Source organism: Oncorhynchus kisutch, linkage group LG3 (assembly GCF_002021735.2).
Source record: "Oncorhynchus kisutch isolate 150728-3 linkage group LG3, Okis_V2, whole genome shotgun sequence".
In the NCBI taxonomy this organism is placed as follows: Eukaryota; Metazoa; Chordata; class Actinopteri; order Salmoniformes; family Salmonidae; genus Oncorhynchus; species Oncorhynchus kisutch.
Window position 1 is genome coordinate 49,289,621 of NC_034176.2, and position 26,471 is coordinate 49,316,091.

Sequence of the window (26,471 nt, forward strand, 5' to 3'; positions counted from 1 at the left end):
TAATGTATATGATTAGTGCCACTAGGGGGAGTTGTGACGTCAAATGGGAGCTTTAGTGAGATTGTGAGGTCTTGGAGGCAGTGTTGCCAACTTAGCGAGTATTCAGACCCCTCTAGCAACACATTTTCAAAAAAGTGACGAGCGAAAAATCTAGCGACTTTTTCTGGTGTTATTGGAGACTTTTGGAGACTCTGACGTGAAAGCACGTATTGTTCTTACTCTTCTCAACGAGCAGCAGGTGCTGCCATGGGCCCCACCCTCACGCACGTGGGAAGCCGCCACTGTCTGATCCCGCCCTGCCTTACATTTAAAAAAAACAATTAACCTGAATTAGGGCCAGACCAGGTACCATAATTTTCTCACATTGCCATTGACAGTTTTTTCTATTGTCTCTTTGGTTCATTTAGATTATTGTTAATGTAGATTGTATACAAAAAAAAATCTAAAATGTTATGGTTAATAATGTTTTACTGTGACTTCTTGTAGGCTCCTAAGTGGACCATAAGGTTAAAAACCAAACCAAATTAAGAAAACTAAACTAAAAAACAATCAAATAAAAAAACTAAGTAACTCCGCCAGTGTCTCTTTTGCCAGTCCCAAGCCCGGATAAAGGAGGAGGGTTGGAATTGTGACATTAAATAAAACAAGAATCGACAGAAGAAAGTTCATTTGCAGTTCTAAACATATTTAGGGTGTTTTTTACTCACTTTTTGTCTCTCCCACAACATTATTCCTCTCTCCTACAGCTTCCATTACAATTACATGCACATGGCCAATTATGCAAATTATGTGATGATGTCATTTAGTGACTTTTAGGACAGACAGTAGCGACTTTCCTTACTGTGGAGTTGGCAATACTGCTTTGCTTGGAGGTTCTTCTTCAATCTTGGAGAATGCCTACTACTAAACACCTCTAACTTTTCTCTGTCTCATCATTTTATTCTGTTAATTCAGGTATGTAATGTACAAAAGTGCAATATGACTCTCAAAATATTGAGGTAACATGGTTAATTACATAGTCCTTAAGTTTGGTGATGTTTGAAGGCCATTGGAGAGAGTTTTAATCGAGTGAAAAACTTGTTGGTATTTTCCCCATTGTAAGTAATGGAGGTGTGCTAGGTTGATAATGGTTTATATGTAAGAAAATATTTTTTTAAATGTCCCACCTTTATTTAACTAGGCAAGTCAGTTAAGAACAAATTCTTATTTACAATGACGGCCTACACCGACCAAACCCGTACGCCGCTGGGACAATTGTGCGCCGCCCCATGGGACTCCCAATCACGGCCGGTTGTGATACAGCCTGGATTCAAACCAGGGTGTCTGTAGTGACGCCTCTAGCACTGAGATGCAGTGCCTTAGACTGCTGGCGTCTGAACTTTTTGTCCTTTTTTAAACATTGTTTTAGCTCATATTTGCGATGTGACAATAAAATGTGGTAAAGTGTTGATATTTGTACAGAAATAACGTTTAACAGTTCGCTAGCTTGTGTTAGAGTTGCGCCAATTCGAATCTGGTATCAGGATAGATATGACAATGAGTCACCGATTGTATACTATGTATTTTTTATTAGCTAAGCAATAAGTGGTAAATGCAATTTTCGTATATACGGGCTCTCTGTCCCACCTCGCAGGGCAAACAGATAACTGACTTGTTCTTGACAAAGATATTATAAATATACTCTGACAGAAATAGTAGAGACTGGGCATGGTTTAGACTCACCCAGCCTATCGTTGATTGTTGACGTAGAGCTGGTCCTGGCCCCCAGGCGCTCCAGTTGATAGATGTAACTGGGTGCTGTGAAGAATATCTATGCGCTCATGCTCGATACCGTTATCTTGCACCTGGCTCCTGTTATCTAACAGAAGACAGTTTGTTCTCGCAACACTACGTTCTGAATGTGCCCCCCCCAACTCATTGCACAATTCCTGTCTTCATGTTATTCTGTATTTTTCCATCATGAGAAAGGCCCATGGCCCTGAAACTGTTGACAATGTTTCAAGTTAGCTATGTTGCATAACACATACATACATCCACACAAGCCAACAGCAGATAATATTCAATCACATATATGGTAACGGTCTATAGTGCATAACACAGAATCCTCATACTTGATGCTTACCGAATTTAGCTTGGCTGGGCTCTAGCTAGCCCTAGGCTAGTTGGTTTCGGTCAATGTTAGCTTACATGTTGGGGATTTATAGTGTTAATGGTTGTAGCATTGTGTAGCACAGGCCTCTAGTAATTTACAAATTTTTCCAGATTGACACTGATGGTACAGTCAGTTATGTACAGTGCTTTCAGAAAGTATTCAGACCCCTTCCCTTTTTACATATTTTGTTACGTTAGAGCCTTATTCTAAAATGGATTAAATAAAAAAAAATGTCCTCTTCAATCTACACACAATACCCCATAATGACAGAGCGAAAACAGGTTTTTTGATTTTTGGGCAAATGTATGAAAAATAAACAACATAAATACCTTATTTACATAAGTATTCAGACCCTTTGCTATGAGACTCGAAATTGAGCACAGGTGCATCCTTCTTCCATTGATTATCATTGGGATGTTACTACAACTTGATTGGAGTCCACCTGTGGTAAATTCAATTGATATATAAGATCCCACAGTTGACAGTGCATGTCAGAGCAAAAACCAAGCCATGCATGAGGTTGAAGGAATTGTCTTTAGAGCTCTGAGACATAATTTTGTAGAGGCACAGATCTGGAGAAGGGTACCAAAAAAATATTCCAGATGTTCAACCATCTATGCAGCACTCCACCAATCAGGACTTTACAGTAGAGTGGCCAGACTGAAGCCACTCCTCAGTAAAAGGCACGTGACAGCCCACTTGGAGTTAGCCAAAAAACACCTAAAAGGACTGACCATGAGAAACAAGATTCTCTGGTCTGATGAAACCAAGATGGAACTCTTTTGTCTGACTGCCAATTGTCACATTTGGAGGAAACCAGGCACTGATACCCCATTTCATTGATCCACAATCCATAGGTAATGCTGTACAGTGCAAAATGAATGTCAATATGAACAAGATTCTGACTGGGGAGTATATTTTCCCACATCAACAGTCCCGCAATAAGAGCTACAACACTAATATTTGTGTAAATTGTTCACAGTTGTGTTCTGTGGGTGTCACTGAGTAGAATGATAACTATTTTCATTGAGTCACAATCCATAGGTAAGGTTGTGCAGTGAAATAGTATGCCCACAATGCAAATCTGAAGTCACAGCCACAGTGTGATTTCTTTTGTCAAATTAACTAATTATATTTTGTTGAATTTATATAACACTATAACCTTGTTCATCATATTCTAGTCCAAATATGGAATGATTCCACTTTTTCTAATCATTTGCGTCACTTTCTTTGAGGAACTTTTATTTTGAAGGCAAACCGCAAATAGCACAACTGTGGCCAATCCTCATTGTGGCTAGCTTCACATAGGTGTCTCGACTCTCACACCGCAGTTGCTTTTGGTGTTGCTACTCGCTGTCATTTCCATTAAGACAGAGGGCAACGCGGCAGAACAGAGTTGGTGAGCCGTGATTTAAATCTTTAAACGTCTGGATATTTGAATTAAGTGCTTTTGTTGCTTGAAAGAGGAACATTGTCGGCCCGGCAGTCACTGCCATAAAGTACGTTAGCTTATCTAACGTTAGCGTTTCTCGAGGAGTTGGCTAGCTAGCTAACGTTAGCTAAACTAGCGAATCAAAAGAGCCTTAGCAAAGTCATATTTTTTTCCACATTTTCCAATTGTATCTTTTAATTAGAAACATTCACACGTTATGTGTTGTGGTCAGTCATAGTAGATAACTAACGTTAATAGTTAGTGGCTACAACCTTGCTAGGTAACGACGTTGGTTAGCTAGCGTAGTAGCTGGCTAGTTAGCAAGCTAGCTATCTGGTGTGAGTGAGAATGTAATTGAAGCAGGTCCTTCCCCTTTGTTTAATAGCTTAGTCAAGTTATCTAGTAGACTATATAACTCATATGAAGTTTACAGACCAACAGTTGTGAGAATAAAGCCGTTTCTAGCTTGTTAGCTAGAAATATTTTTGGAAACCAACGTCTAAAGGATAAAGTGATTGACGTTTTGCAGGACGACTGGTACATGGTCTGGGACTATTTTTAACCGGGATTTCGTTTAGAGAACCAGTAGGCTCCTCAGAAAAGAACTTGGGCGGGTTCGCATTGGGCGATGAAGGGGAGTGGAGAATGTTTGAAGTATGGTAACCTATGCGGTTCCACAAAAGCGCTAACATCCGGTTTTCAGGGTTGCTGTCAGAGATACATTTGAGGAGATAGGGAAACTTAATTTTAATCATACAAGCCCCCGCCCCGTTGTCTACTTTGCCCATGCGTCGGCCACGGGCTGAGCGGTGCATTCTGGGAGATTCCTTGACTAGGCGAGCTCTCGTTCAAGGAGGGAATGGCAGTCAATTGGGCGTGACATTACCTACTTTTGAGAAAAATGGGCAGGTTTCTTGATCCATAGCCTGACTTTGAGAAGTGAGTGCGTGACGATGTTCTTATCAACAAGTGACGCAGCATGACAATTGTGAACGCGATTGATCAACAGTCTGCTAGCTGAGGCGTTATGTTCCTCCTGTCATATCCAATGTGATATCTATCTCATTTCTCTAATATCTCTAAGTATTTTACAACTTCCGTTTCCACTGAAAAACGGAAGTAGGGACTCTGCGTAGGCGTCATTCTACACTTGCTTATTCTTGCTGGCTTCTCAGAGGTCATAGCAAGACCTTGCAAGAATAAAGCGCTGACCTTGGCGATTTCCCTTCAAAATATAAGTCACGCAAAGATGATTAAAAAATATATACAAATGGCCGACATAACATTTTATTAGGAAATGTTAGCAGACTTGAAATGTTTAACAATATCAAAGTGAATAGTCATAATAGCACAAATAATATTATAACATTGACATATTTTTTAACAGCATTAAAATGAAAGATTAAAATGAAAGATTACACAGTAATTAAAATAACAAAACATGATGTATAATAATATTGCTATTATTATACATTTTAAATCCCATTGTTATTTAGCCCATTTGTATTACACTATGTTCCGTATGTTTTTCATTTTGGGCCTGCACGTTAACACTAGAAGCTTACTACTTATAATAGATCAATTCAAAGTATGTTCACAGCTCCAATCCAGATGTGTTGGTCATTACTGAGACGAGTGTTTTGAATACTGACGTTAACCTTTCTGGTTATAACCTTTTTCGGCAAGACAGATCTTCCAAATGTGGGGGAGTGGCAATCTTTACCAAGGATCACCTTCAGTGCTCGGTTGTCTCAACCAAGTCTGTACACTAAAAATGTGATTAGCTGGTTTTATGCATTAAACTTTCAAATAACTTATCTGTTGCTGGGTGCTATCGTCCTCCATCAGCACTGGCCTGTACTCTATCTGCCCTAAGCTCTATCCTGGCCCCTTACACTAATTCTGAATTTGTCCTGCTTGGTGACTTAAACTGGGACCTGCTTAAACCACCTGACCAAGTCTTAAAGCAATGGGACTCCCTGAATATTTCTCAGATTATTACCAATCAAATCAAAGTTTATTTGTCACGTGTGCTGAATACAACCGGTGTAGACCTTACAGTGAAATGCTTACTTACAGGCTCTAACCAAATGTGCAACAAAAAGGTGGGTGTGGGTGTAAGTAAAGAAATAAAACAACAGTAAAAAGACATTTGAAAATAACAGTAGCAAGGCTACATACAGACACCGGTTAGTCAGGCTTATTGAGGTAGCATGTGCATGTAGGTATGGTAAATGTGACTATGCATATATGATGAACAGAGTAGCAGTAGCGTAAAAAGAGGGGTTGGCGGGTGGTGGGACACTGCCGATAGCCCGGTTAGCCAATGTGCGGGAGCACTGGTTGGAGCACTGGTTGGAGCACTGGTTGACTCCAAACACTCAGAAAAGGCTACTCACCTCTGATATCCTCACAAATAATCAGTCTGGTGTTTTCTGTAATGACTTTAGTGATCACTGTTTTACAGCCTGTGTTCATAATGGCTGCTCAGTGAAACAACCTGTTCTGATTTGTCAAACTTTAATGAGCAAGCCTTCCTTCGTGAACTGGCCTCTGTTAAATGGTATATGATCAGCTTGGACCTTTATATTTTCAGTGGTATTGTTAACAAACATGCCCCCATAAAGAAAATTAAAAACAGGTTTGACTGTGATCTTGCAGAGTTACTCCACCTCAAGAATTGCATTTGAAGGCTAACCGCAAATTCCTCATTGTGGCTAGCTTCACAACACTTAACTCGGTTCATTGACCCTCACTAGCCAGATGAAGCTAGCTGGCTGCTTTTAACATTAGCTTTGGGCAACAGGGTTAAGTAGCTGGCCAGCTATTTATTTTCATGAACTGAAGTTAAATTTCAATAGGTGAGCGATAAGTGGCAACCTAGCTAATACTTACTCACAAGGATTCCTAAATCATTGCTAAGAATAATGAACATTACTGCAGTTTCTGTAGGTCATTGTTTTCAGGCTGGTTGTGTTGGTGCTAGCTAGGTACCAAGCTAAAAATAGCTACCCCAGAAGTTGTGGTCGAACAAATGATGCTTTATTACCAACGCGGTATTGTAAACACATGGTTTGTGGGTGGTGTTTGCTTGTTTGCAGATGTTTTTGCACAGCTTTGACAGTGCTACTTTATCTTTTTTGACACACAAAGACGCAAACAGCGTTCCGTAGTATATATGTTGTGAAGCTAATAGCAGTGACACTGTTACTGTTTAACTCCGGTAGGGCAACATCTGAAAAATAGCCCAATTGGTAGTGTGTACCGGTGCTCGACCAGTTGGCGAAAACCAACATCCCCTACGACAGAGAACGGTCGATTGTCAAGGGCATGAATTCCATTATGTTGGCTTTAATGGATTTCGCTTTTGAGTTGTCTTGCTGAATTTTTTTTTCTTCAAATGACTGCTCGATCCACACAGCAGACATTGTGTGGCCTTGGGTAGGAATGCTGTGTTGCACATGCAACGCAACATTTTACGTGCTGTTATTACGTCATGTACCAACGTTATATACATGGCAGCTGGGACATCTGTTTTTAACATCGGCTGATACCGATTTTGGCATTTTTAGTTATTATCGGCCAATTCCAATATGTTCACCGATTTAAATATATATATTTTTTTTAAATACTTTTTTTTATCGTGCATCCCTAATTTTTATTGGACATATAAAGAAATACAAATTGAACAGATACATCCTTTTATACCCTATACTTGTGGAAACACCTCACTCCCCTTAACAACAAAAGCAGCATACAATTGTCTATAATAGTACATAAATATACAATAGCAGTCAAAAGTTTAGACAACTGTTCATTCAAGAGTTTCTTTTCACAATTTTTTACATTGTAGAATAATAGTGAAGACATCAAAACTATGAAATAACACATGGATCCCTGTAGTAACCCATAAGTGTTTAACACATCTAAATATATTTTGAGTGTTTTCAAAGTAGCCACCCTTTGCCTTGACAGCTTTGCACACTCTTGGCATCCTCTCAACCAGGTTTATGAGGAAGTCAGTTTTCAACCGTCTTGAAGGAGTTCCCACACATGCTGAGCACTTGTTGGCTGCTTTTCCTTCCCTCTGCAGTCCAACTCATCCCAAACCATCTCAATTGGTTTGAGGTCGGGTGATTGTGAAGACCAGGTCATCTGATGCAGCACTCCATCACTCTCCTTGGTCAAATAGCCCTAACACAGCCTAGGGGTGTATTTCGGGTCATTGTCCTGTTGAAAAACAAATGATAGTCCCACCAAGTGCAAAAACCAGATGGGATGGCGTATCGCTGTAGAATGGTGTGGTATCCAGGCTGGTTAAGTGTGCCTTGAATTCTAAATAAATCAGTGTCACCATTACACCACCTCCTCCATGCTTCATGGTTGGAACCACACATGCGAAGATCACCTGTTCAGCTACGGTGCATCTCACAAAGACACGGCGGTTGGAACCAAAAGTCTCAAATTTGGACTCATCAGACCAAATAACAGATTCTCCCTGAACAGTTGATGTTGAGATGTGTCTGTTAGTTGAACTCTGAAGCATTTATTTGGGTTGCAATTGCTGAGGCTGGTAACTCTAATGAACTGATCCTCTGCAGCAGAGGTAACTCTGGGTCTTTTCTGTGGCGGTCCAGTTTCATCGTGAGACCCAGTTTTATAATAGCTAGCGTTTGATGGCTTTTGCGACTGCACTTGAAGAAACTTTCAAAGTTCTTGACTTGTGTGATTGGAAAACGAATCATCAGGAGTAGGCAGCGCCATAAGTGAGTAATCCGAGTTATGATATGACTAAGGAGTTAATCCGTGTAATTTTTCCATAAATAGACAGGTATTTAACTCTCCATGGTTGCAGGATCTTGTTTATTGAAATTCATTGTGGAGCGCTCATTTATATATTTTGTGATAAGAATACCAAGTATGTCTACTTAACCATTTTATAGGTAAACTGCAGGGTAATGCAAAAGTTGTATTTTTTAAAGATCCAATACGTAATATGATGAATATTGAATTGAATGACCTCTGAAGGTACATTTAAAGGTACCCCCAAACAAGGGGATTTGCTGAACATAAACTCAGCAAAAAAAAGTGACATCCTCTCACTGTCAACTGCATTTATTTTCAGCAAATTTAACATGTGTAAGTATTTGTATGAACATAAGATTCAACAACTGAGACATCAATTTAACAAGTGGCACAGACATGTGACTAACTGAAATGTAATGTGTCCCTGAACAAAGGGGGGTAACAGCCAGTATCTGGTGTGGCCACCAGCTGCATTAAGTACTGCAGTGCATCTCCTCAAGGATCGCACCAGATTTGCCAGTTCTTGCTGTGAGATGTTACCCCACTCTTCCACCAAGGCACGTGCAAGTTCCTGTATATTTCTGGGGGGAATGGCCCTAGCCCTCACGCTCCGATCCAACAGGTCCCAGACGTGCTCAATGGGATTGAGATCCGGACTCTTCACTGGCCATGGCGGAACACTGTCATTCCTGTCTTGCAGGAAATCACGCACAGAACGAGCAGTATGGCTGGTGGCATTGTCATGCTGGATGGTCATGTCAGGATGAGCCTGCAGGAAGTGTACCACATGAGGGAGGAGGATGTCTTCCCTGTAATGCACAGCGTTGAGATTGCCTGCAATGACAACAAGCTCAGTCCAATGATGCTGTGACACACTACCCCAGACCATGACAGACCCTCCACCTCCAAATCGATCCCGCTCCAGAGTACAGGCCTTGGTGTAACGCTCATTCCTTCGATGATAACCGCGAATCTGGCCATCACCCCTGGCGAGAAAAAAACGCAACTCATCAGTGAAGAGTGCTTTTTGCCAGTCTTGTCTGGCGTTTGTTCCCATAGGTGACGTTGTTGCCGGTGATGTCTGGTGAAGACCTGCCTTACAACAGGCCTACAAGCCCTCAGTCCAGCTTCTCTCAGCCTATTGTGGACAATCTGAGCACTTATCTGAGCACAGTAGAAAGGCCTCTTTTAGTGTCATATGTTTTCATAACTGAGACCTTAATTGCCTACCGTCTGTAAGCTGTTGGTGTCTTAACGACCGTTCCACAGGTGCATGTTCATTAATTGTTTATGGTTCATTGAACAAGCATCGGAAACAGTGTTTTAAAACCCTTTGCAATTAAGATCTGTAAAGTTATTTGAATGTTTACAAACTATCTTTGAAAGACAGGGTCCTGAAAAGGGGACATTTATTTTTTGCTGAGTTTATATTGTTCCGAAAAAAATGCAGTTATAAATGATATTGTCCTAGTTAAGAATAAATTGTCCTCCAGTAGACTTTCCTTAAATGTCCGATATCCCAGTCCGCGTGGAATTTCTGTGAGTTATGTGAAGGCCAATTAGATGAAGATCAGATTGCATGCTCTCCTATCAATACTTTTTTAAACATTTTGATTCAAGAGAGAAAGAGACAAGGAGGTAGTCAATCGGTCTAGCTTGATCAAGTCTCCATGTATATCAAGTTAAACTTATCAATGTCTATTTGTCACGTGCGCCGAGTACAACGGGTAGACCTTACAGTGAACACAATGCAAATAGTCCGGGTAGCCATTTGATTACCTGTTCAGGAGTCTTATGACTAGGGGGTAAAAACTGTTGAGAAGCCTTTTTGTCCTAGACTTGGCAATCCGGTACCGTTTGCCATGCGGTAGTAGAGAGAACAGTCTATGGCTGGGGTCTTAACAATTTTTAGGGCCTTCCCCTGACACCGCCTGGTGTAGAGGTCTTGGATGGCAGGCAGCTTAGCCCCAGTGACGTACTGGGCCATACGCACTACCCTCTATAGTGCCTTGCGGTCAGAGGCTGAGCAATTGCCGTACCAGGCAGTGATGCAACATGCTCTCGACGTTGCAGCTGTAAAACGTTTTGAGGATCTCAAGTCCCATGCCAAATCTTTTTAGTTTCCTGAGGGGAATAGGCTTTGTCGTGCCCTCTTCACGACTGTCTTGGTATTTTTGGATAATTCTAGTTTGTTGATGTGGACACCAAGGAACATGAAGCTCTCAACCTGCTCCACTACAGCCCCGTCGATGAGAATGGGGGTGTGCTCGGTCCTCCTTTTCCTGTAGTCTTCAATCCTCTCCTTACTCTTCGTTATATTGAGGGATAGGTTGTTATTCTGGCACCACCCGGCCAGGTCTCTGACTTCCTCCCAATAGGTTGTCTCATTGTCGGTGATTAGGCCTACCACTGCTGTGTCGTCTGCAAACTTGATGGTGTTGGTTGTCCCTGGCCATGCAGTCGTGGGTGAACAGGGAGTACAGAAGGGGACTGAGCACGCTCCAGTGTTGAGGATCAGCGTGGCAGATGTGTTGCTACCTACCCTCACCACCTGGGGTTGGCCCGTCAGGAAGTCCAGGATCCAGTTGCAGAGGGAGGTGTTTAGTCCCAGGATCCTTAGCTTAGTGATGAACTTTGAGGGCACTATGGTGTTGAACGCTGAGCTGTAGTCAATGAATAGCATTCTCACGTAAGTGTTCCTTTTGGCAAGGTGGGAAAAGGCAGTGTGGAGTACAATAGAGATTGCTTCATCTGTGGATCTGTTTGGCTGTAATGCAATTTGGGGTGCGGTCTAGGGTTTCTGGGATAATGGTGTTGATGTGAGCCATTACCAGCCTTTCAAAGCACTTCATGGCTACGGACGTGAGTACTACGGGTCTGTAGTCATTTATGCAGGTTATCTTTGTTCCTGGGCACAGGGACTATGGTGGTCTGCTTGAAACATGTTGGTATTACAGACTCAATCAGGGACATGTTGAAAATGTCAGTGAAGACACCTGCAATTTGGTCAGCACATGCCCGGAACATACATCCTGGTAGTCTGGCCCCGTAGCCTTGTGTATGTTGATCTGTTTTAAGGTCTTACTCACGTTAGCTATGGAGAGCGTGATCACACAGTCGTTGGGAACAGCTGATGCTCATGCATGCCTCAGTGTTTCTTGCCTCGAATCGAGCATAGAAGTGATTTAGCTCATCTGGTAGGTTCGTGTCACTGGGTGGCTCTCGGCTATGCTTCCCTTTGTAGTATGTAATAGTTTGCAAGCCCTGTCACATCCGACAAGCGTCGGAGCCGGTGTAGTATGATTCAATCTTAGCCCTGTATTGACGCTTTGCCTGTTTGGTGGTTCGCCGCAGGACTTCTTGTAAGCTTCCGGGTTAGAGTCCTTCACCTTGAAAGCGGCAGCTCTACCCTTTAGCTCAGTCCGAATGATAACTGTAATCCATGGCTTTTGGTTGGGGTATTTGCGTACAGTCACTGTGGGGACAATGTCCTCGACGCATTTATTGATAAAGCCAGTGACTGATGTGGTGTACTCTTCAATGCCATCGGAAGAATCCCGGAACATGTTCCAGTCTGTGATGGCAAAACAGTCCTGTCGTTTAGCATCTGCTTCATCTGACCACTTTTTTTATAGACAGTCACGGGTGCTTCCTGCTTTAATTTTTGCTTGTAAGCAGGAATCGGGAGGATAGAGTTGTGGTCGGATTTACCAAATGGAGGGTGTGGAAGAGCTTTGTACGCATCTCTGTGTGGAGTACAAGTGATCTAGAATTTTTTTTCCCTCTGGTTGCACATTTAACATGTTATGGAAATTTGGTAGAACTGATTTAAGTTCCTCTGCATTAAAGTCTCCGGCCACTAGGAGCTCTACCTCTGAGTGGTTTCCTGTTTTCATTCAGTCAGCTGTATAAGGAAATAAGCAGTCTTCGTGCCAGCATCTGTTTGTGGTGGTAAATAAACAGCCACGAAAAGTATAGCTGAGCACTCTCTAGGCAAGTAGTGTGGCCGGCAATTTATCACAATATACTCTGCTTCAGGCGAGCAACATCCAGAGACTTCCTTAGATTTCGTGCACCAGCTGTTGTTTACAAATATGCACAGACCACCCCCCTCCCACCCTGTCTTACCGGAGTGTGCTGTTCTATCTTCCCAGTGCAGTGTCTCCTGATAGCTGAATATCCATGTTGTCATTCAGCCACGATTCCGTGACACATAGGATATTAGTTTGTGATGTCCCGTTGGTAGGATAATCGTTTTCGTACCTTGTCTAATTTATTGTCCAATGATTGCACGTTGGCGAGTAGTATTGCCGGTAATGGCAGCTGTCCCACTCGCCTTCTCCGGGTCCTGACCAGGCATCCGGCTCTTTGTCCTCTGTACCTGCGTCGCTTCCTCTTGCAAATAACGGGGATGTCGGCCCTGTGGGGTGGAGTGGTGTTAATGCAGAATTGTCTTGCTGAGTTTTGTAAATGTTGATTTTAAATGTTTGCAATTTCTGCTCGGCATCAGACTAAGTTTGTGCTTCAGTTGTACTTCTAAACTCAATTCACAACAATTCACAAATTGCATTCTATCAGCAGACGGGGCTCTGAATGATGTGTAACTACTTTTCTCTGTTATTTTTCTCGGTGTAGCCAGACTATCTTTCTCAGGTAAATTGCAAGATTAACTTTAAGCAAAACATTAGGAAATGTAGCTTTCTTTGTTAGACCTAAACATTAGAAATGTGATAGCCATCATGCATCAATTTTGGGAAAAAATGCTTTTTCATTGTAAGCTCATTCACTTACCAGCAACTCCAGACTTCACAAAGACACAGGTTGTAGACATGCTGCTGGAGAGCCATTAATGCGTCAAATCATTGTTCGTTTGCATATTATCTCTCATTCACATTCGCTTGTAAATGTCCAAAATCACCCAAAAAATACATTTAAATAGCTTCTACTTATAGGTATAACTTTATGAGCTGGATTCCCTCGTTAGCATATCAAACTAACAGCCTCCTTGGAAATTCGCTATTGTGCTAATTTTGTTAGCATTCTGGTAATCGATGCCCAACGGGCTTGTTGGCATTTTTTGGGCGCCCCCTTGTGTACTAAGCTGGTAATAGTGTAAATCCCTTGATGGTGTTACGATGCCCAAACCTAGTATTAAAGAGCTGAAAGGTATAGACATTTTTGTCTTTATGTTTAAGAAACACACTTTTTTACCGAAACACATCAATTTATAGAGTGAAAACTAGAGGTCGACCGATTATGATTTTTCAATGCCGATACCGATTATTGGAGGACCCCCAAAAAAACGATACAGATTAATCGGCCAATTTATTAAAAAATATATATTACATTTTATTTTATTTATTTGTAATAATGACAATTACAACAATACTGAATGAACACTTATTTAACTTAATATAATACATAAATAAAATCAATTTAGCCTCAAATAAATAATGAAACATGTTCAATTTGGTTTAAATAATGCAAAAACAAAGTGTTGGAGAAGAAAGTAAAAGTGCAATATGTGCCATGTAAGAAAGCTAACGTTTAAGTTCCTTGCTCAGAACATGAGAACACATAAAGTGGTGGTTCCGTTTAACATCAGTCTTCAATATTCCCTGGTGAGAAGTTTTAGGTTGAAGTTATTATAGGAATTATAGGGCTATTTCTCTCTACTATTTGTATTTCATTAACCTTTGACTATTGGATGTTCTTATAGGCACTTTGGTATTGCCAGTGTAACAGTATAGCTTCTGTCCCTCTCCTCGCTCCTCTCTGGGCTCAAACCAGGAACACAACGACAACAGCCACCCTCGAAGCAGCGCTACCCATCACTCCACAAAAGCCGCGACGCTTGCAGAGCAAGGGGAACAACCACTCCAATTCTCAGAGCGAGTGACGTTTTAAACGCTATTAGCGTGGACCTCGCTAACTAGCTTGCCATTTCACATCGGTTACACGAGCCTAATCTCGGGAGTTGATAGGCTTGAAGTCATAAACAGCTGCTGGCAAACGCACAAAAGTGCTGTTTGAATGAATGCTTACGGGCCTGCTGGTGCCTTCCATCGCTCAGACTGCTCTATCAAATCATAGACTTAGTTATAACATGATAACACACAGAAATACAAGCCTTAGGTCATTAATGTGGTCAATTCTGGAAACTATCATCTCAAAAACAAGACGTTTATTCTTTCAGTGAAATACAGAACCGTTCCGTATTTTATCGAACAGGTGGCATCCATAAGTCTAAATATTCCTGTTACATTGCACAACCTTCAATGTTATGTCATAATTACGTGCAATTCTGTCAAATTAGGCAGCCCAAACTGTTGCATATACACTGACTCTGCGTGCAATGAACGCAAGAGAAGTGACACAATTTCACCTGGTTTATATTGCCTGCTAACCTTGATTTCTTTTAGCTAACTATGCAGGTTTAAAAATATATACTTCTGTGTATTGATTTTAAAGGCATTGATGTTTATGGTTAGGTACACATTGGAGCAACGATACACACCACATCAATTATATGCAACGCAGGACACGCTAGATACTACACATGGTTGACAATATTACTAGTTTAACTAGTGATTATGATTGATTGATTTTTATAAGATAAGTTTAATGCTAGCTAGCAACTTACCTTGGCTTATTGCATTCGCATAACAAGCAGTCTCCTCGTGGAGTGCAATGAGAGGCAGATGGTTAGAGCGTTGGACTCGGTAACCGTAAGGTTGCAAGATTGAATCCCCCGAGCTGACTGTGTGGAAATCTGTCGTTCTGCCCCTGAACGAGGCAGTTAACCCACCGTTCCTAGGCCGTCATTGAAAATAAGAATGTGTTCTTAACTGACTTGCCTAGTTAAATAAAGATGTAAAAAAAAAAATGGCCAAATCAGTTTCCAAAAATTATGTTGTTATGAAAACTTGAAATCGGCCCTAATTAATCGGCCATTCTGATTTAATCGGTCGACCTCTAGTAGAAACTCTTCATTTGGCTATAATACATAGGCCAACACCAATCACCCACAACCAACTATCTTATCCTTTCCCAGGCCTTGCAGGTAGCCAACCGCATGTTACAACACAATAAAATGCAACAGCAACAAACCATATATTCAGAGTCCATTTTGCCAAATTCCCGCCCTTTATGGGCCACCTAGGGGTGAGTTCAATTCCATCATTAGTTGTGCTTTTAAATGGACACTAGGTGGGGTAGTTGTTCAAGTTAAATGTTTTTTTTTTCATACTGTAATTGAGCGATCTTAGCTGTCAGATTGTAAATATTTTTGCCAATTTACCTTCACCTTGTGCAGAGCTAGGGGTTGGAAACGCATGCTGGTGGAATTAGATTGCTTTAGCCACAGTCATGGAGTTCGCTAAATATTTTCATAAAGAAAATTATATCAAGGTGACTTTACAAAGTTGAGGACAAAGAGCAAGAGTGTCCACAACTGAAGAATCATTGTGGGATCTGAAAAGACACTTATCCCAAAAGTATGATGGTGTACTTACTACCTGCGCATGCTAAAATAAATTGGGTGGGTAGATAATTGTCATTGTAGCAACGATTTTTATAAACAAACGTTTTGTTCTATTATCTATACAATAGGCCATTATTGATTTTGGCCCATTAGGCCTGGCGTATTCCCACGTTCAAGGAGATTTCTGTTTTGATTGAGTTATTTTGCCTAAAAATCTTTTTTAGGCCTACCAATAGAAAAATAATATTCAGCTTTGCCCAGCCTGGCAAGACTGGCAAAAATGGTGTTACACATCCCCAGTGGCTCTGCAAGTGTGGAGAGGATATTCTCCGCTGCTAGCCGGCTCTCCAGGCACCATCGCATTAGCCTGAAGCCACAGACTGGAAAAACCTGTGTTTCTAAAAATGAATTCAAAGGCATCAACAAGTTATTTTTTGTTGAATTTTTGTATTTAATTATATTTAAATACAGAGCCTATATGCACAATTTTCACACGAAAAAAAATACTTTAAAAAATATTTATCGCTTATCATATACTTTAAATGATTCTTTATGATAACTAGTATAAAATATATCGATAATTGTGCACAATTTCCATAATTTACACCCTAATTATTAATTTACAAAGTACACAGGTCAAGAATTTTATTCTGAAGGATTCTAAAAACCCATGACCCGGAAGTACTTAGTTATTCTCGCCTGCTTCACAGTGGTCCTGCTATGTTAGGTTACAAGTATGGATATGCTCAAAACATAGGTGTAGCTTCAGGAAGGGATACATGTTCTTGTAGATACAGGAAGACCACATATATTGTTAAAATGGGTTCTTAACTACCTTTTTTGGTTTACACAGAACATGTTCTCTCCAGCTATTTCCATACTAGCTAACATGATATCTAACTTGTCAAGAAGTAGCTAGCTTGCTAAGCATGCAGCTAGCTTGTCACTCATGTGAGCAGGTTCCTGTATTTAATTTGAGGTGGGAGTAGTTGCCTCAATTTTATGACAATAAGCAGACAGATTCATTTTACACTGACTGATTACCCTCAATTTATCCTGCTTATGATAAGACAAACATATCAGTTTCTGTCTAGAATAACACACTTTAGCGATCAGATAAACATAAGAATCCCTGTGTCCTTCATAGCCCACCCGCATATTACTATTTTTACACAACTCACTACTTAAATTGGCCATGTATTATTGCAAATGCCCAACAGTTCACATCCAGCTGCACCGGAATATTTGAGCCCAACCTGTGTATGTTGTCATGAGTAATGAAGATTCTGATGCTACAAAACACATACTAGACTAACATTGCCAACACTCTCATTAACCAGAGCACTCAGTCATCTCTTTGACCAGTAAAGCAAACATAACACAGTTCAACATTGTGCATGCAGTATTCATATCCCTGGAGGATCAGTGATGACACTCATTAAATAGTACTTTCTTTCCCTTAAAACCAATAATGCAATTTAATATTGACAGTTGTCATTACTCTGTGTATATGCAGGGGCTGGCTGTGACATATGTTTGCTTTACCCTCTTTTTTTTATGCATCAGGCTGTCCCTTTCACTCTGAACTCATTACACATTGCCTATATAATCACACAACCTCTCAATCTTTTGCAGGTTAGGAAACAAACACCGCTGACAAGTGAAAACCAAAGGCCCCCTGGAAAAAGTTTTCCTGTGGATCATTTGACTGCAGTTTGGTTGAAGTGAAAGGAGTCTCCATCCCACTCTGTGATTGTTTTGGAGAGACAGGCGAGTTGTGTGCTAAAGGACTGCGATGCATCGCTTAAGGACTTGCGCTGCCCGGCTGCGGCCGCTGACAGCCTCTCAGACTGCTCAGAACTTTTCACAGCAGAGGCGTGTGGCCGTACCAAGGACTTTTCAGCCATTTAGGTGCTACACCGCGCCTGTGGCTGCCGAGCCTTTCCTCAATGGAACAAGCTCCAATTATGTGGAGGAGATGTACTATTCATGGCTAGAGGACCCCAAGAGTGTTCATAAGGTAAGGCCCTTTACCCCCGGAGGAGTGGGGTGTTCGCAGGGCATCCAGCTCCTACAGAGTGAGATCTTTCTATCTCTGGGGGGGGGGGGGTTCTTTCGCAGTGTGAAATTCATGGGTAGATGCAGCTTTGTTAACACATCGACAATAATTAGCCCAGCATATGTGACTCACCACCTGTATTCGGTCTTATGTAGCAACATTTGAATTTCAGTTTTTCTACATTGGATAAAAGTAGAAACTCAGAGCTACAAAATGGTTATCATACACTACATTTGAGGAAACAATGGGAAAGAAATTATGCTTTGAAAGCTGATCAACTCGTTATTGAGAGAACAGTCTTTCAATGTTTTGGTACTACTATTGGAGAGGAGAGCCCCTCTTTGTCTACACCCATTCAGCTTTGTTCACACCCTCTTAATCCTTAGCCACACATCTCTTTGAGGGTTGATCCCAGTTCTGTACAAACTTGCCAGCTACTTCCAGACATCTAAGAGAGAGAAAGAACAGCTCACTGAACATTACTCACTTTATCTGTGGTTTCGCATTCAGAGCGCACACTGGACGCTCTGGCCAATAAGTAGGGTTGTTCTAAGAGCTCTGACCTCACAATGACAGTCAAGCACCTAAGCTAACTGGCTGACATTGGCTAGCTACGTCCAGACACGTATGAGAGAACACCCCACTCTGACCATTTTACTCGCCATAGCAGAGCTGGTTAGGCTTTTTTCATGTTATCCAGAGCGTTGGTGACTGTAACTGCTGTTGGCAACAATTGAAAAATGCTTTGTTGACGAAGTTCACTGACACCAGACATATTCAACGGGTGTTGCGCTTTCAAAAAGGCATCAGTTATTCTGCGCTCTGGCACACTAAGACGCAAGTCTTTTGTTAAGAAATGTAGCTAGATAGCTATATTTATATTGTATTAGCCTTTTATCATCACATAAAATAAACAGATATGTATTGTATAGAGCAGAGGGAACAGTCACAAAGGTGAAGTGCTGTTCCATTCAATTCCGGCCATTGTTGTGGGCCTGCCCTCTCCTGAACAGCACCCAATGGCTATTTCATATGGAAATGGAGAGGAGTAGCAGGCGCAGTGTTTGCTGTTCTACTCCATTCCATTTGAATAAAAAAATGGAAAATATAATCTGACATGGGAAAAAAAAAAAAAAAGTTTTATATATATATATATACACACACACACACCCAAACAAACCAACACACCCAAACAAACCAACACACCCAAACAAACCACACATTTCATTGCAATTTTTTATACATATATTTTTTATATTTCAGAAAACGGCATTAGCACTTACCCGTCCAGAAGTACGTCCTGTCCTTGCAGAAACAGCTCCTCAGTTCGTTTGAATCCTAACACTCCAAGATTCCTCAAACAAAAAATCTCTCATTTTCACTTTAGACTTTGACTTCGCTTTTCCTGATTTATTCACCATGATATCTTCAATGAAATCGTTGAAAATACAACTTTCTGAAATACAGCTGCACGTAAAAAGCCTTACAGCAACTCCTCTGATCGTCAAGGCGAGAATGGAGTTCCTTACGCGTGCGATTACAAACAAGGAATGGTGGTCCAACCCAAAACCATTACATACTGGCGTTTACCTCAGCTCATTGGCTATCTACCCAGCTAGATTTCAAGAAGATCAGTGGTCATTGGGCAGAAATCAATTCCAGGTTGTATCACAACCAGCCGTGATTGGGAGTCCCATAGGACGGTGCACAATTGGCCCTGCGTCGTCCGGTTTAGGGTTTGGCCGGAGTAGGCCGTCAATGTAAATAAGTATTTGTTTTTAACTGACCTGCCTAGTTAAATTAAGGTAAAATAAATATTTTATTAAATAAATAAAATATATGTATATTCTCAAAACACAATACACATCTACAAAAATCCCCTGCTACTACTGAGAAGAATGACCTGTCAAAGTCAATGGGCAGGGGGAGGTTTACAGATCTTTTACAGGTCTTTGAGGTGAGGAAGGGGTTTTGTTTGTACATAGACAGTATTGTTGTGAATGAGAACGATCGATTGAAAGGTGCTATTCCTCCTCAATCTCCCATACACAACAATACATTAAACTGCCTTAATGTTGCTGTATCCCAGGAAGAGTAGCTGCTGCGTTGGCTGGAGCTAATGGGATCCTTAACTTCTTGCGTCGAGCAATCCCGTATCCGGGAGCGTAATCATAGCCTCAAGCTCATTACCATAACGCAACTTTAACTATTCATGAAAATCGCAAATGAAATGAAAGAAATATATTCACTCACAAGCTTAGCCTTTTGTTAACAACACTGTCATCTCACATTTTCAAAATATGCTTTTCAACCATAGCTACACAAGCATTTGTGTAAGAGTATTGATAGCTAGCATAGCATTAAGCCTAGCATTCAGCAGGCAACATTTTCACAAAAAACAGAAAAGCATTCAAATAAAATAATTTACCTTTGAAGAACTTCTGATGTTTTCAATTGAGGAGACTCTGTTAGATAGCAAATGTTCAGTTTTTCCAAAAATATTGTTTGTGTAGGAGAAATCGCTCCGTTTTGTTCATCACGTTTGGCTACATAATATCGACAGAAACATGGCAAACGTAGTTTAGAATCAATCCTCAAGGTGTTTTTCACATATCTATTCGATCATAAATCATTCGTAGCAGTTGGGTTTCTCCTCTGAAGCAAATGGAAAAATGCACGCATCTGGAGATTACGCAATAATTTCGAAGGAGGACACCAAGCAGGCACCTGGTCAATGTAGTCTCTTATGGTCAATCTTCCAATGATATGCCTACAAATATCACACAATGCTGCAGACACCTTGGGGAAACGAAAGAAAGTGTAGGCTCATTCCTGGCGCATTCACAGCCATATAAGGAGACATTGGAACACAGCGCCTTCAAAATCTGGGGCATTTCCTGTGAAATGTCATCTTGGTTTCTCCTGTAGCATCAGTTCTGTGGCACTCACAGATAATATCTTTGCAGTTTTGGAAACGCCAGAGTGTTTTCTTTCCAAAGCTGTCAATTATATTCATAGTCGAGCATCTTTTCGTGACAAAATATCTTGTTTAACCTGTTGCGTCGAGCCATCCCGGATCCGGTATCATGAATACAGCCTCAACCTCATTACCATAACGCAACGTTAACTATTCATGAAAATCACAAATGAAATGAAATTAATATGCTTGCTCTCAAGCTTAGCCTTTTGTTAACAACACTGTCATCTCAGATTTTCAAAATATGCTTCTCAACCATTGCAAAATAAGCATTTGTGTAACAGTACTGATAGCTAGCGTAGCATTTAGTGTTAGCATTAGCAGGTAACATTTTTACAAAAAACTGAAAATCATTCAAATAAAATAATTACCTTTGAAGAACTTCAGATGTTTTCAATGAGGAGACTCTGTTAGATAGCAAATGCTCAGTTTTTCCAAAAATAATATTTGTTTAGGAGAAATCGCTCTGTTTGGTGCGTCACGTTTGGCTACCAAAAAAAAACGAAAATTCAGTCATCTAAACGTCAAACTTTTTTCCAAAATTAACTCCATAATATGGACTGAAACATGGCAAACGTTGTTTTAGAACCAATCCTCAAGGTGTTTTTCACATATCTCTTCGATGATACATCGTTCGTCGAAGTGTGCTTTCCCTCTGAATCCCAGGAGCAAATGGCCACAACTGAAGATTACGCGCTGATTTACACAAAGGACACCAGGCGGACACCTGGTAAATGTAGTCTCTTATGGCCAATCTTCCAATGATATGCCTACAAATACGTCACAATGCTGCAGACACCTTGGAGAAACGATAGGAAGGGCAGGCTCATTCCCGGCGCATTCACAGCCATATAAGGAGACAATAGAAAACAGAGCTTCGATAATTCTGCCCATTTCATGGTTAAAGTATCATCTTGGTTTCGCCTGTAACATGAGTTCTGTGGCACCCACAGATAATATCTTTGCAGTTCTGGAAACCTTATAGTGTTTTCTTTCCAAAGCTGCCAATTATATGCATAGTCGAGCATCTTTTCATGACAAAATATTGCGCTTAAAACGGGCACGTTTTTTTATCCAATAATGACATACTGCCCCTAGAGGTTCAAGAAGTTAAAACGGGCACGTTTTTTTTAGTCAATAATGACATACTGCCCCTAGAGGTTCAAGAAGTTAAAACGGGAAAGTTTTTTTAATCCAAAAATTAAAAGAGCGCCCCGCCCCCTATATCGAATAAGTTAATAAATACATACTGTTTAAGAACTGCACTACTAAGACTTTTCACACCTTCTACAGCCCCCCAGCGCATTCACTTTGTTGAATGATCTTTCCTCTCAAAAGTAGCTGCCAATGTCCCTCATTGTCCCTAAACGCTACACTAGTCTGTCTCCCAATCGGTTGACACCTTTACCAACAATGGTGTGTTGCCCTACATCCCTTCCACAAAAAGTGTAAAACGGTACCAACCATGTCTTTCCAGTGGATGTGCATTACCAGCGAATCTTCTGCGAGAGGTCCAAACAGTTTGTGGTTAAGATCTACGAGCCCTACACCACTTTCGGCAGTCTTATCCAGCTGGCTGTACACCACAGACGGGACAAGACCATTCCCCCTAATCACTCGGCTTCCACAGCCCACCAAGTCAAACACCATTGCCAGTGTACCGAAGCTGGATAAAGGACCATAAAATAAATATGGATATTTTCGATCAAACCTCAATGTGTCTGCCTTTATCGATTGACAGAATATACACTGCTCAAAAAAATCAAGGGAACACTTAAACAACACAATGTAACTCCCAAGTCAATCACACTTCTTTGAAATTAAACTGTCCACTTAGGAAGCAACACTGATTGACAATAAATTTCACATGTTGTTGTGCAAATGGAATAGACAACAGGTGGAAATTATAGGCAATTACAATTGCAAGACACCCCCAATAAAGGAGTGGTTCTGCTGGTGGTGACAACGGACCACTTCTCAGTTCCTATGCTTCCTGGCTGATGTTTTGGTCACTTTTGAATGCTGGCGGTGCTTTCACTCTAGTGGTAGCATGAGACGGAGTCTACAACCCACACAAGTGGCTCAGGTAGTGCAGCTCATCCAGGATGGCACATCAATGCGAGCTGTGGCAAGAAGGTTTGCTGTGTCTCTCAGCGTAGTGTCCAGAGCATGGAGGCGCTACCAGGAGACAGGCCAGTACATCAGGAGACGTGGAGGAGGCCGTAGGAGGGCAACAACCCAGCAGCAGGACCTCTGCCTTTGTGCAAGGAGGAGCAGGAGGAGCACTGCCAGAGCACTGCAAAATGACCTCCAGCAGGCCACAAATGTGCATGTGTCTGCTCAAACGGTCAGAAACCGACTCCATGAGGGTGGTATGAGAACCCGATCTCCACAGGTGGGGGTTGTGCTTTACAGCCCTGGCATTTGCCAGAGAACACCAAGATTGGCAAATTCGCCACTGGCGCCCTGTGCTCTTCACAGATGAAAGCAGATTCACACTGAGCACATGTGACAGACGTGACAGAGTCTGGAGACGCCGTGGAGAACGTTCTGCTGCCTGCAGCATCCTCCAGCATGACCGGTTTGGCGGTGGGTCAGTCATGGTGTGGAGTGGCATTTCTTTTGGGGGGCCGCACAGCCCTCCATGTGCTCGCCAGAGGTAGCCTGACTGCCATTAGTGATGGAGTTGCGTCAATTCGAATCTGGTATCAGGACAAATACGACAAGTGAGTCACAGATTGTATACTATGTGTTTTTTATTAGCTAAGCAAATAAGCAATAAGTGGTAAATGCAATTTTCTTATATACTCTCTGTCCCACCTCGCAGGGCAAACAGAGAACTGACTTGTTCTTGACAAAGATATTATAAATATACCCTGACAGAAATAGTTCCTGCTTCCCGAGCCGGCCTGTCAGAGTAGAGACTGGGCGTGGTTTAAACTCACCCAGCCTATTGTTGATTGTTGGCGCAGAGGCTGGTCCCAGCCCCCTAAGCGCTTCAGTTGATAGATGTTGCTGTGAAGAATATCTATGCGCTCATGCTCGATACCGTTATCTCGCACCTGGCTCTTGTTATCTAACAAAAGACCGTTTGTTCTCGCAAAACACTACGTTCTGAATGTGCCCCTGCCAACTCATTGCACAGTTCCTGTCTTCATGTTATTCTGTATTTTTCCATCATGAGAAAGGCCCATGGCCCTGAAACTGTTGACAATGTTTCAAGTCAGCTATGTTGCATAACACATACATATATCCACACAAGCCAACAGCAGATAATATTCAATCACATATTTATTTATTTTATTTTACCTTTATTTAACCAGGTAGGCAAGTTGAGAACAAGTTCTCATTTACAATTGCGACCTGGCCAAGATAAAGCAAAGGAGTTCAACAGATACAACGACACAGAGTTACACATGGAGTAAAACAAACATACAGTCAATAATACAGTATAAACAAGTCTATATACAATGTGAGCAAATGAGGTGAGAAGGGAGGTAAAGGCAAAAAAGGCCATGGTGGCAAAGTAAATACAATATAGCAAGTAAAACACTGGAATGGTAGTTTTGCAATGGAAGAATGTGCAAAGTAGAAATAAAAATTATGGGATGCAAAGGAGCAAAATAAATAAATAAATAAAAATTAAATACAGTTGGGAAATTATAGGTGGGCTATGTACAGGTGCAGTAATCTGTGAGCTGCTCTGACAGTTGGTGCTTAAAGATAGGGAGGGAGATAAGTGTTTCCAGTTTCGGAGATTTTTGTAGTTCGTTCCAGTCATTGGCAGCAGAGAACTGGAAGGAGAGGCGGCCAAAGAAAGAATTGGTTTTGGGGGTGACTAGAGAGATATACCTGCTGGAGCGTGTGCTACAGGTGGGAGATGCTATGGTGACCAGCGAGCTGAGATAAGGGGGGACTTTACCTAGCAGGGTCTTGTAGATGACATGGAGCCAGTGGGTTTGGCGACGAGTATGAAGCGAGGGCCAGCCAACGAGAGCGTACAGGTCGCAATGGTGGGTAGTATATGGGGCTTTGGTGATAAAACGGATTGCACTGTGATAGACTGCATCCAATTTGTTGAGTAGGGTATTGGAGGCAATTTTGTAAATGACATCGCCAAAGTCGAGGATTGGTAGGATGGTCAGTTTTACAAGGGTATGTTTGGCAGCATGAGTGAAGGATGCTTTGTTGCGAAATAGGAAGCCAATTCTAGATTTAACTTTGGATTGGAGATGTTTGATATGAGTCTGGAAGGAGAGTTTACAGTCTAACCAGACACCTAAGTATTTGTTGTTGTCCATGTATTCTAAGTCAGAGCCGTCCAGAGTAGTGATGTTGGACAGGCGGGTAGGTGCAGGTAGCGATCGGTTGAAGAGCATGCATTTAGTTTTACTTGTATTTAAGAGCAGTTGGAGGCCACGGAAGGAGAGTTGTATGGCATTGAAGCTTGCCTGGAGGGTTGTTAACAGTGTCCAAAGAAGGGCCGGAAGTATACAGAATGGTGTCGTCTGCGTAGAGGTGGATCAGGGACTCACCAGCAGCAAGGGCGACCTCATTGATGTATACAGAGAAGAGAGTCGGTCCAAGAATTGAACCCTGTGGCACCCCCATAGAGACTGCCAGAGGTCTGGACAGCAGACCCTCCGATTTGACACACTGAACTCTATCAGAGAAGTAGTTGATGAACCAGGCGAGGCAATCATTTGAGAAACCAAGGCTGTCGAGTCTGCCGATGTATGGTAACGGGCTATAGTGCATAACACAGAATCCTCATATTAGGTACCGAGATGAGATTCGCAGACCCCTTGTGAGACCATGATGCTGGTGCGGTTGGCCCTGGGTTCCTCCTAATGCAAGATGATGCTAGACCTCTTGTTGCTGGAGTGTGTCAGCAGTTCCTACAAGAGGAAGGCATTGATGCTATGGACTGGCCCGCCCGTTCCCCAGATCTGAATCCAATTGAGCACATCTGGGACATCATGTCTCGCTCCATCCACCAACGCCACGTTGCACCACAGACTGTCCAGGAGTTGGTGGATGCTTTAGTCCAGGTCTGGGAGGAGATCCCTCAGGAGACCATCCGCCACCTCATCAGGAGCATGCCCAGGCATTGTAGGGAGGTCATACAGGCACGTGGAGACCACACACACTACTGAGCCTCATTTTGACTTGTTTTAAGGACATTACATCAAAGTTGGATCAGCCTGTAGTGTGGTTTTCCACTTTAAATTTCAGTGCGACTCCAAATCCAGACCTCCATGGGTTGATAAATTTGATTTCCATGGATCATTTTTGTGTGAATTTGTTGTCAGCACATTCAACTATGTAAAGAAAAAAGTATTTAATAAGAATATTTAATTCATTCAGATCTAGGATGTTATTTTAGTGTTCCCTTTATTTTTTTGAGCAGTATATTTATGTGAGCTGTACCATCAACAAGATGTTGGTTTCAGATATATCCAAATGTTGATTTGGCAATCTAAAATACAGGAGTGTATAATATTTAATGACTCAAAAAATACTGGGAGTTACAGGATAGGCCCTGTTTGTTGTAGCACAGAG

At 41.6% G+C, this 26,471-nt stretch overlaps 1 protein-coding gene across 3 annotated transcripts in view; it reads left to right on the plus strand.

The window, feature by feature from the left end:
• The first annotated feature begins 3,425 nt into the window (after positions 1-3,425).
• Positions 3,426-26,471, plus strand: part of ogdha (oxoglutarate dehydrogenase a) — an 82,589-nt gene continuing 59,543 nt past the window's right edge. For all 3 annotated transcript variants that reach the window (XM_020476283.2, XM_020476264.2, XM_020476280.2), the window contains exons 1-2: positions 3,426-3,551; positions 17,509-17,893. In XM_020476283.2, the coding sequence (XP_020331872.1) occupies positions 17,669-17,893 (225 nt within the window). In that variant the 5' untranslated portion in view covers positions 3,426-3,551; positions 17,509-17,668. The remainder of the gene's footprint in view (positions 3,552-17,508; positions 17,894-26,471) is intronic.